This window comes from Arvicola amphibius, chromosome 3, assembly GCF_903992535.2.
Source record: "Arvicola amphibius chromosome 3, mArvAmp1.2, whole genome shotgun sequence".
Lineage (NCBI taxonomy): Eukaryota > Metazoa > Chordata > Mammalia > Rodentia > Cricetidae > Arvicola > Arvicola amphibius.
Genome location: NC_052049.1, coordinates 57,817,472 through 57,829,958, shown reverse-complemented (window position 1 = coordinate 57,829,958; position 12,487 = coordinate 57,817,472). Strand labels below are relative to the sequence as shown.

General features: G+C 40.8%; 1 protein-coding gene across 4 annotated transcripts in view; it reads right to left on the bottom strand.

The window, feature by feature from the left end:
- Vcan (versican) overlaps window positions 1-12,487 on the bottom strand; it is an 86,649-nt gene that overhangs the window by 29,397 nt on the left and 44,765 nt on the right. For 2 of the 4 annotated variants that reach the window (XM_038323245.1, XM_038323246.1), the window contains 3 exons: window positions 5,514-10,724; window positions 2,307-2,420; window positions 1,610-1,723 (listed from right to left, as the gene is read on the bottom strand). In XM_038323245.1, the coding sequence (XP_038179173.1) occupies window positions 1,610-1,723; window positions 2,307-2,420; window positions 5,514-10,724 (5,439 nt within the window). The remainder of the gene's footprint in view (window positions 1-1,609; window positions 1,724-2,306; window positions 2,421-5,513; window positions 10,725-12,487) is intronic. The other 2 variants (XM_038323247.1, XM_038323248.1) reach the window with 1 other exon arrangement.

The following is a 12,487-nucleotide window of genomic DNA, read 5'->3' as shown; positions in this document are numbered from 1 at the left end:
GTAAGATCTCTGTCTTTGAGAGTTGCTTCGGATGCAGGAAGATATTGGGAAGCCTCGGGCGTTAGAAGTACGCTGCTCAGGCTCATCAGCTTGAATGCATCGCTCGTCTTCTCTAAGCCACAGTTCCTAACACAGCGCAAGGTTGTTAGCACTAGGAAAATCACAGCACTTTGATGCCACGGTTTTCCCTGATTCACCAAGATCAGTAATTGGACCCTGTTTGAAGGTTTATCTTTAGGGCTGCAGTGTCAGGACAAGCGCTCAACAAATACTTAGTCAATTACAGTCTGCTTTTGTTTTACTTGTTCCCTGTACTGGAAAATGCATGTTGGTAATCATTTCAATGCACTAGAGGGTTTAAGTGTCTTCCCTTTTTTTGTTTGTGTAGTAATATGTTTCTTATTCTTACTTTAAGAGTATGAGCATGGACCAGGTGGTGGTGGTGCACGCCTTTAATCCTAGCACTTGGGAGGCAGAAGCAGGTGGATCTCTGTGAGTTCCTAGCAAGCCTGGCTACAGAGTGAGTTGTAAGACAGCCAGAAATACACAGAGAAGTCCTGTCTTTAAAAACTAAACCAAACGAACAAACAATAACAGAAAGATGTCCTCCTCCACATGTATGACGTGGTACTACAGGCACAAAATAATAAATAAATGTCCAAAAAAGAATCTTGGTCTGTTTTCCTATGTAAACTCTGATGCTGACAATTTTTAAAAGACAAAACAAATCTTTACAATGTAGCCATTAGCCTTCCCTTACAACAGTCACTTCAATCCAGATGACTTGGGCTTCCTCTTGCTTTCTTGTAGTGACCGTCTGCATTAATATCACAAAGAGGGAGAGTGCCCAATGTGTCTGGATGTCTAGTACATTTCCACTTTGTTCTATAGAATGGAAGCTCAGCACCGAGCATTCTTATCAAAGCCAAAGCACTGTACAGCTTTAAGCAGAGGAAACCGGCCTTCTGAAGTTCAATGTGCTAAGTGAGCCTGTAGTCCATTTCTGGACAATGAAGTAAGCAGGGTTACCACTAACCACCTGAAACACACTGTGAGTTTGGCCATAATCACAAGTATTGGGAGATTTGGGGGCTTTCTTTCATTCAGGAAACCCAGATGCTTCTTCGATGGAATAGGTTCCTGGAAACAGCTGTGCATCCTCTCCCACAAAGCAGGTGGCAGGCCACAGCTAATGCAACACACTGTAACCATGCGTTAATGCATTCTCTAGCTATGCCTGACCAAGTGCAGAAGCCCCAGAATTTCAAATGCTTATGGGGATAAAATTAAGGCATTCCATTAGTCCTGATATATATACTGTTCATGAAATGATAAATGACTTGTGTTCCCAGAAATAATACTTATACATATTTCTTTAATGACCAGATATCCTTAAGTTCACTTCAGCATGCCCATTATGATTCCAGCATATCAACAACACAAGCAATTCAGTCCACTCTATAGTTTATATGTTTGGGGCTAGTCACATACAGGGAACCCAACGTAACCCATGAATTTTCCCAATGCAAAGCATATAGAACAAGTCCCAAAATTAATGCCATTCACGTTCATCACAAACGATGATATAAAATGCTATATTAGCTCTTACCTTGTTCACACAGGGCACCAACATAACTTGGAAGGCAGAGGCACCGAAATGTGTTAAAACCGTCCACACACGTGGCTCCATTTCGGCAAGGGTTAGAATGGCATTCATCAAAATCTGAAATAAAATTTTAAGCGTTAATAAAGAGGGCAAAAATGTTCTATTAAGAGAGCTTGCTAGATAAGACACATGATGGCAGCTAAATTTAATTCTTATATTTTATAAAAAGTAATTTGTGTAAGTTCATTAGACTATGTTACACATAGTCTAATTATTAGTCAATGTTACACACACCCCAAAAAATTTCATTTTTAAATATGAAATTCTCTTTCACGAATGTTTCTTTGATGAGACTGGAAACCCTAAAACAATTTCAAAATTGTCCAGAGTAAAGTGTTTCCATTGCTAATTGGTGAATCCAGTGAGCCCTGAAACTAATAAAAAAAATCTCACATCTGGTGGTGGAGCTTCAGTTACTGCAGATGTTCACAAAAAGACGGAGAGAGATGGCCTTGTGAAGCCTGGGAGGGCATGGATTGGATCGGCAGAATCATAAAAAACCTGATTAATTAACTTATTTAATATACCTTTTGTTTATACACAGGGTTCTCTGAAATTGCTGCTGGAATCCACAGTACCCCTTCTCTCCCATTATAGCTGCCGGAAAAGTGCCGTAGCTCTCCAGCCAAGAGCATCTTACCCAGTTCACACTGGTCCCCACTGAACCCAGGAACACAGGTGCACACATAGGAAGTCTCCGTAGGATAGCAGGTGCCTCCATTGAGGCATGGATTCGTTTTGCAGTGATCAGGTCCTATCATGTTCAGGAAAATAAAAACAATTAGCCTCCCCTCCCATGTTAAAATGTGTTTTTAGCACAAAACGTCATTTACTACTACCATAAAATAAGCTTTACCACAGCAGTGTAGAGATATTGTATATAAAATTAACTTTACTCTGGAGTGTTTTTTTGGCATTATAACTATTTTTTTTTACAAATTTCATCTATTCATTTCTAGGATTCAATCATTATTACTTGCAAACAATACATTATACCCCAACTGGCCACTAATATATTCTATGGCAGATTTAGTTGGCATGATAATGGCATTGATTTTAGTTAAAAATGATTACACGTATGTGCACAGTGAATGGAAATGTATTCTTTTAAACGATGTTAGTTCATGTGAAATGGCTGGGAACACAGAACATGCATTCTTTTAGCAGGTTGGCTTGTTACCAGTGTTTGAATTACTATTGCCTTTTACCAATTAATGCTCAGAAACTGTCTTCGAAAGTGTGCACTGAAGTTTCTTCTGCTACATTAACGTGCCTTTCCAAAAACACGCTCCAATGCACTCCTTTAAACTATACTTGAAGAAAAGCAACACAGGGATTAAACTCTACTGTATAAAAACAACCCCAAACACAAAACACTCACTTAAAACGAAGCCCCAAATTTTATTACAGTTTTCTCAATAAAACATAGATAGAACTAAGCCTCCTAGAAGATGGATGAAAAGGCAAACCCGTAAATTTTCAGTGAAATACAGTAGTTTAAGGTGCATTTTCTAAATATAAATACTTTATACCTCTGAAGCATGTATTTTATTCTGTTACTTTGCTATGCAATATGGATATATGTATTTTTATTAAAAAATTTGAATATTATTTCAGACATACTTAATTCTTAAAATGTCCAAAGATCCAATTGAAGTTCAAAAGCTTTACAAAACAATCGAAATAAAATAGATGTTCTATGGACACAACCGTGTTTCAGAAATCTTGCCTCCCCCAAATCCTGAAACGACTGCACGCGAAAGGAAGTGTAACTTCAGAAGAATCCCTGGCTATAGCAGTAACATGACCCATTCCCAGGTAAGAAGCTCAGACTCCACCTTCCTTACAGCTAAGTAAAATGTGGACAACTGCAGGTTCTGAGGAGTCTACACATTCATTCATAACCTGGACAACTACAAGGGCCTGGCGCATCTACACATCCGTTATTCAAATTGGGTAATCTCAGATGCTTACTCGGTTTCTCTAATTTTTTTTTTTTTTTGCTTTTTCTAAAGTTCTTTCTCATGTATTTTCACGGATAAAAATTTCCCCATAGTCTTGGTTTGCCACATACTAAAGTACACTGCCTAAGTGATAACACACCCACTGAACAGAATCCAGCTGACACTTAGGGGGCCATGCCTGTGGCACTGTGACATGCTTTTATTCCAGACACCACAGTGAGGGCGTGTGGCAAGTCTGGTAGGAAAAGAGCTTTTCCTGTAAACTTGAATAAGTTCTGGTTAAAAGACAAGTTTGCTTTTCAGCATCGCGTTCTTCCCTAAGTCCTCTGGGAAAGCTGACCCTGAAACAAATAAATTGGGCACTCCCACACAAGCTGCTGTCTACAGAACTGTGGTACAGAAGGGGTGGAGTCTCAGAAAATAGTGTGGTTTGGGAAATGCAGAGGTTCCCTTTCATCTGCTAATTATTTCCATGTCTTTAAGTGCATTGCAGTTTACTGATGAAACAAGAAATATTAGCCAGATCACTGGATTATCATTATGTATTCAATATAGTTACACACCAAAGTATTCCCAGTGTCAACTACCTTGAATTAATTTTATTCACAAAATACTCCAACGATAAGCCCTTTATGAAAGTCCCAAGCTTCTGATAAAGGCGTTCTTCTGATTCCTGAAGCAGAATATCTGTCATAGTAATATTAATATGACTAGAAGAATAATTGTAATAGCCATGACCTAAAGTACAGGATTTAAGATGAGACATGTTTTCAGCAAACACAACCCTCAAAATTCTGTCTCCTCCCTCCCTTCCTCCCTTGCTTTCTTCCAAGGTAGTGGTGGTGGTTATTTGTGTGTTTCATTAGGATTCTTATTTAAATAATAACATTCTACGAACAAACAATAAGAGCTGACTTTGCAAAATTTTTAGACTAGATTAAAAAAGATTACTTCTATTAAGTAAATATTCTGTTTTGGGTTTATATATTATTAAATATCAGTTGTTAATTTTATGCCATACTGAAAATCAACAAAAGGGTAGTAAAAAGACCATGGACATCAGCATACGATTGTTTTGTCAAACCCCATTTTTGCCACGGTGTGGCTGTGCATCCTTGGGCAAATTACTGACCCTTTCTGAATACCTATGTCTTACCCTTTTACATTGAGTTCATGTAAAAGGATGAGTTCTAAGGCATTTTGTGAAGATTAAATGAAATGATCTCTATGAAGTAGTATCAAATTTATGTTTTTATAGTCAGTATATAAATAGGAATTAATTTCTCAAGAGGCAGAAGTAAACATATACTGAATACACTATGACTAGGAACTAAGTGAGAATCGTGTAAACTACTTCAAGCAAGGAAATCACACTAGAGTACAAACTGTCATTGCTCACACCAACCACAAGGCATTTGTAACTATTCTCAAATGTGAAAGGCCTGGCCGATTATGGTGTTGTCATAATCCCATCATTAAAGGCAAGGGGTTTTAAAAGAAAAGTCTGCTTTCCCCCCATTTTTACTGCTATGATATATGATTGTAGGACACAAGACAGTATTTCTGCTGTGGATAAAAACACATTGAATTTTAGATCATTATTTCACGTCATCTGTAACTGTGTGTTACAACTCTATGTTATCTGTGAGATGCATACAAATTGCAGAGTTATGTTTGTAAAGTACAGAACTGTCCATACTTACACTCATTGCCTCAAGTTATGACTCACTACTGTGGCCTGGCCTGAGCAGTATAAAAGTCTCTATGAATTTGACATTGCACAGAACCTATATACATCTATATATACATACATACAGGCATAGGTAAGAACCAAGGGACTGATCCAAGCCTTGGAAACAGATGTATCAATGTTGAAATCTTACCTGGTAGATAAACTGCTGTACCTTCCACGGATTCTTCATTAATGCCAACCAGGAAAGCGGTTTCATTAGAATTGTCCAGAATGGAAAATGGCGTTACTGAACGTGGAGTATTTAGATCCAGAGTGCTGGCTGTTGCCTGACTACTGTGATCGAGAATTGTTTTTGACACTTGCTTTTCAGAGGCTGTTATTACAGAGTTTTCGCCAATTAACGATGTGTATGTTTCGCGGTTAATTTCCAAAGGAGGAAAGGTGGGCTCCTCGGGCTTCTGTGGGATGGGTTGAGGTACCACACCTGTCTCAACCCTGAAAGCCAGAGAAGCAGAAGATTGCGGCTGCTGTGTGGCACCTACCAACTCAATGTCATCTGCAGCTGTCGTGACAGGTCCACTCTCTGGTGTTTTGGCACTGGGGGGCATTCCAAATGTTTCTCCTGGAAGCTGATTGTTGGCTTTGTTTAGGTAATCTTGTGATATCGCAGTTTCTTCTTCAACAGTTGGTTCAGTGGGAGAAGTTTCCAGCTCTACTAGTAATTTAGGCTTTCTTTCATCTTCCGAAATATCTAATGTAGGGTCAGGAGACAAGAATAGAGGCTCAGTTCTGGGGGCATCCCCTTCGCCGGATGGCTTGATGGTTGCTTCAATATTAGCACGGACTTCCTTAAAGGTGTCATCTAGCGGTCTTTGGGATGAGGCAGCACCAGGACCTAGCTGAGCCCTTGTGTGGGGAACCTCTGGGTATTCAGAGACTCCACTGTCTATGTAGACAGGGAAGGGAGAAGGTGGTGTCTGGGGAGACAACTCTGCCAGGGAGAAAACTGCAGGGGTTGTCTCAGTGTAATGTGTGGAGTCAGGTGCTTCTGTCACTTCAGGGATGTCTGTTAAATGCTGAGTGCTACCAATACTTACAAAAGCAGGGGAACCTGTCAGTGCCTCCCCTGCTCCTGAGAAGAATTCTGGCTGGAAAGAAGGACCCCCATGTTTCTTTTCCTCATATTCTTCTTGTGTCCTTTCCAAATGACCCAGGGTTGATACTACTTCACTTTGGTCTGCAATCGCTTGGCCATCAGACAATGTGCTTGATTCAAATATATCATCCAGAGATACTGCTTCAATTTTGGGTTTTTCAGTCTCTGGACTGGCTGTGGTTAGTTTACTAGGAGTGTGCAAGGTTGACACTGTGGGAAAGAAAGTATCTACTTCTGTTTCTCTGCTAGAAACTGGGATTCCAGTTGCAAAGTTAAAGCCTGTGTGTTCTGCCTGCCTCCCATCCTGAGAACTTCCAGACTCACTGAAGACCGCTTGAGTGGAGCCAGCAAGAAGCACATCACCAGAGCCCTCAAATGCCTCCTCGGTTGTAGAAAGGTTAACAACTGCCTCATGCTTCTCTTGACCTTGAAGGATTTCTTCATTACCGCCATGGGAGCCCAATGGCATCTCTGGATCTAGGTCAGTTTGTATTCCCGGGATGTATTCATATACGGGTTTAATGTGATCAATGTCTATAATGATATTTTTATCTGATGTCAGCTCAGGCAGAATTTCCACAATGGCACTCTCAGTAATTGTTAATCCTAAATCCTTACCATCCTCTTTGTCTAGATCTATAATGATGTTTTCAGTGGTTTTTCTTCTGTTAGGCTTCAAGGTAGAGCCTTCAAATCTGATATGGTCTTGCAAACCATCTGCAATACTTTCTGTGAGACTCTCATATGGCACTGTGCTAGGCAGGGTGCTGGCTGAATACAGGGAATTCTCATTGTACTCTGAGTGATGCAATAGCATTGCTGAAGCCGTTGGTCCATCAGTAGTGCCGACCTCATGTCTTGACTCCTCTGGATGCTTTTCCAGGAATCCATCAGTTGCAAGTGTGCTGTCTCCTTGATTGGTTATCTGAGTAGGTCCAGAGGTGTATATTAAATCACGAGCATCCACTTCTCCAGATCCTTCTCCAGAATTTACATAAAAGAGATTAGGTTGTTTTGATGCTGATACAACAAATGCTTTGGTCACTTCGATCTTGTATGTTTGATCCAGAAAAGCAGTGGAAGAGGTCGTTGCTACTTCAGTTTCTGATGCTGAAGAATTCTCACTAGTGATCTGTTCAGTTATGGTTTGTGGTGTATGAGTCTGGATTTCTTCTTCCCACATGAAGGTCTGATCTGGAGAATGTTCCGCGTCTATGTGCTTGGTGAAAGGAAGAGGTGGAGCATCACTCAAAGTTGTGCTGGGTGTTTCCTTACTTTCTTGAGAAATGTTGCCTGTTTTGGAAATGAGTATTCTAACTTTATCTGTCCCATTTTCTATTATTTCATTGTCTTCTACTTTATCACTTAAAAGGTTTGTTCCTAAAATACCCGTGTGAGATGTCTCAGGATACAACGTACTAATGATCTGCTCCATTTCAGTCAAAGTCACTAATGCTGTAGGTTGAGGAGGCAAGGACTCCCCTGATCCCAGTCCAGAGAATGAGAGATCAGTATTTGACTCTCTAATTGTTGACTTCATACCATTTTCAAAGAGTTGTGTACTTTCTTCTTGATTTGAGGTATCCATGACTACACTTCTAGCTGGTACAGATTCAGTCACTAAAGCAGTAATTAGAAAAGAATGTGGCTTCTCAGTAGTCTCAGGATGAGTAGTATATGATTCTGAGCCTTTAATCCCTGGACCTGGAGAAGACTGATGAGCTGTGGCCATGTCTTCCTCCCCCATTTCCTCATTAGTGCTGTATGATGTCTTTGTTGTTAACAGAGAGGGCTCTGAAGTTTGGAGTTTATCTTCAGTAAGTGTTTGGGATTCCAAAATTATTTGTTCTGGTGCAAGAGATCCATGAAGAGATACAAAAGTCTTTTGTTCTTGAGCTTTTTCCTCCTGTGCTGTTTCACTTTCAGCAGCTTGTTTTACAGTGTTGACTTCCTGTTTAGACCATAATTTGGTTGGATCCATTGTTTGGGGAAAGTCCGCTGACACTGTGGTATTTCCTTTTATGTCGCCACTTTCTGTCAGCAGTACAGTATTCCCAGTGTCCGCTGTCGGCAAAGCAGTGGATCGTTTCTCTGCTTCTGTCACAGCACCCACTTCTTGAAAACCTTCATCAAGATATTGAGACTCCGTACTAGAAAAACTGTCCACAACAAAGGGAAGCACTGGACCAACAGAGCTGCCCACTGAGGTCAGCTGCTCACCTGAGCCCTCAGCTGAGGCAATAAACTCTTCCCAGGGGAAGGCTGAGGTGCTGGCCGTGGTACTGCTGAGTCCTTTGGAGGAAGGTAATAGGTAGATGTCCTCTGAGGTAGGTGGTGTAGATGATGGGTTCTGCCTATCTCCAACTTGCTTGCTCTCAGAGCCTTCCGTCCCCACTCTTTCCTCTCTCATTGTTGGATAAGACACTGTTGACTGTTCACTAAAGTCACCGCTAAAATCTTCTCCGAAAGGAAAGGCTGTAGAAAAGTCCCTTACTTCTGCCGGAAGGCTTGGCTTTCCTGGAACTTCTGAAGTTGGTGTTTCCTTAGATGCCTGGATCATAACTTCAGCACCTCCTCTGTCCAATACAGGCCTCAGAGCTAACTCTGTTGGCTCAGAGGGGAATGAAGTTTCCACACTGGGAAACAGTGTACTAAGTGATTCTTTTCTGACTTGGGTTTCAGACTGTGAATTTAATAAAAATGAAGCAATGGTAGATTCTGTATCAGTGCCAGCATCTCCTGAGCCCTGTTCCATAGAAAGAGGGGAAGGCCATCCTGAGACAGTGGGCAGCACTCCCTCCTCCACCTGGGGCTGGCTGCTACTACTAAGCTTAAAGGGCTGTGCCTCCAAATTGACCAAACCACTTGTTTCTCTAAAAGCAAGAGTAGAATTTGCCATTTCCTTTTCAGACTGTATGGGTGTGGTCTCTGGTACAAAACGTTCCCAGGTAGCTGAATCACTAGGTCCAGCTACATTTGGGCTTTCTAATTCTGGAGGGAAAATTAAGTGTTCTGACCTCTGTGTTGGCGATTGGACTTCAACAAAGGGGGCTGCATTTGTAGTTTCCTCTTCGTCTTCTTCTCTTTTCCTTCCTTCAAAAGGTGTACTGGAAACCCACTCAGAAGCATCTGTTTGGATTCCAAATTGTGTAGGCCTTCCATCTACAGAAGGCAGCTCTGAATCCAAAGGAGTAGTGGTTTCAGGAATATATAAATGGCTGTCTGTGATCATTATCTTGCTTAAATCCAAAGGGATGAGTGTATCTGTAGGATTTCCCTGTGGTAAATCAGTTACCATGGAGAAGACTTTATTTTTATATTCTTCTACTTCCCCGGACCCTTCAGTAATAGGGGCTAAAAAACTCCCTGAGAACTCTACAGTTTGTTTAGGTATTATATCGACCAAGTTTTTCATGGTAGAAAAGGAGTCATCAGTCTGTTGGATTCCTGTTAGGGTAATTGGTTTTTCCTCCAAGATGTTTACTGACACAGAACTGGAAAGAGTATTAGAGGTAGACAGGGTAGGACTTTGTCCTGCCTCTTTGCCCGGCGCTACTTCTGTAGCCTCAGAGAAGACAGTTTTTTGAGATACTTGGTCAATGGCACCCTCTCCTGAAGACTCTTCAAAAAACAGAGGCATAGGCTTAGGCTGCTCAGGTTCAGAATTTTCAAGGTTTGGACTGCTCTCTGTAATAGACTCTGCCCACTTGGTTGCTTTATCCTCACGGAGTGAGTTTGTAGGTAAAATATCAGGCTCACCACTTGAAAAGTGTTCTGGTGTTTCAGGGTAGGTCTCGGGTTTCCAAGTAATTTCTAACAATTCAGTGGTGGCTTCTTTAGATTTATTCAACTGTGTGGCAGTTGCCAGTTCTGTCTCCGCTCTGATAAACGGATGGGCATCACCTGCAGAACTGTCTGAGAAATTAGGAGAAGGTGCAACACTTTCATACTGGCCACGCCTAGCTTCTGCAGCTTCCGGGTCCTTGGGCACCGTGGTGACAAGCTGCTTCCCATTGATGTACTGCACTGAGGGCGTAGTTGTGACATCTGTTGCATTTGCACAATCCTCCTCTCCTTCTTCCTCGTCCTCAGTGTGATATATGTCTATTTCAAAGGAATCTGGCAACTCGGGTAAAATTTCAGCAAACAGGTCATGCAGTGGATCTGTTTCTTCACTGCATGGCTCATCTTCTTTAGGCTCTGAATCTACTGGGTGACCATTCACAACCATATCACTCATTCGACCTGAAAAAAACAAAGAGTTTTCACAATACTTAAATGGAAGATTTGGCATGGCATGACAGAAGACAGGGAGGCTCACACTCATACACACGGAAAAGAAGGTTCTGAATCTTTACAAGCCAAGTGAGATCACCCTGCTGCAAAAACTCCTCGCTCTTCAAATTTGCTGCTGTATAATTATAATAAGAAGAAAAATTCATTTTAAGGGTGGAAGAACAAATTATCAAAACACATCAATATGCTTAATATAACAACAGAGTTTTTAAAAAAAGAGAAATCACATAGACATTTTAGTCCTGAAATGCACAATTGATGATACTGTTGTGAGCTGCAAGAATAAAAAAAGGTTGAAATTAAGACCTTTTAACCAGATCATATATAGAAGCAATTGGTCTTTGTTGCATACATTAAAAAAAGATAAGTTTCTATTCAGTAAGATTCAGTAAGAAAGGAGAAAAGATTCCTTCTGGCCTCTTCATTCCCTGCCCTAAGTGTCTATTTTTAGACAAGTAAAGTTTGTTTCTGTCCCATTTATAATGCAATGGTCACCTGCATTCACTGAAGCAACGAGAAAGGAGCCTGAGCACATCAAAACCAGGACTCCCTGGATGGGGAGACTGGTACAGGCCTTTCTCTGAGAAGACCAGGAGGAGCCTTTCACTCCTGTACAACACTGTCTTTTATAATATACGCCGGAACCAGATTGATTTTACTCCTTGCTATTGACATTTTCACCAATGACAATCTCAATGTGGCATGCAAATATTCTAATTACATATTTCAAAGCATACATATCAAACCATTCTTTGAACTAAATGTCACATGGCAACAAATACTAAAGCCCAACTGACTTTTCTGCTGACAGAAGTACAAAACTGCCAGCCTAGGGTTCTAAGAAATGAGAGAAACTGAAGCTTCAACCATACCAGAATGAAATTCAGTCATGTGTGACAGAGTCCTGTTACTGCAACTGCCCTATTTCCAGTGTCATCACGGTGAAAACGGTGCCTGCGGAGGCGCCGGGCCATGAAGATACACAGGCTGCACCAGGCCTCCACCTGCCCAGAGGAATGCCGCTGGAGAATTAGCTTTCCCTGACACACGGATGTAGGATAAACTTGAGAAGCTCACAGAGGGAACAACTACGACGGAGCCAACTCTGCCACTGCAAACCCATCTCTAAAGAAGAAAAAGATTCCTTTCCTGCTGGGTTGCTCCTCTTCTAAGCTCCTTCCTTCCATACAGGAAGCATAAATGTTCAATCTCCATCCATCCTTACCTATACACTCGGATTACATTTATTCAAGCTAAGGCATATGGGTAGTCAAATGATTAAACATTATTAATAATAATTATTAGTAGATCCATGCACAATTCTGGTGAATATAAAAGCTATTTTTGCTACAGATACTGCAACTACTCTTTAACACGAAGTTGAAGAAAACAATTAAATACCTAGCCTTTTACCAAAGCATCATTAAAACTGTGTCTGCCCAATATTAGTTGCTACTATGATCTTACAACAACCATTGTAAGCTTTAAAAGAAGATATCATACAAACTTCAGATAGTTCAAATGAAGATACACTTTGTCCTATGAGAAGGGAAACATAAAGACAGTATTCAAAGCATATGAAAGACACAATCGAGACGCCTTTGCACATGAGTCTCTTTTAATAAAATGTCAATAATTTAATCATTCAACAAACAGTTCCTTATCATCAATACTATCTGAATATAGTTAAATAAGGTCAAATTAAGTTATAA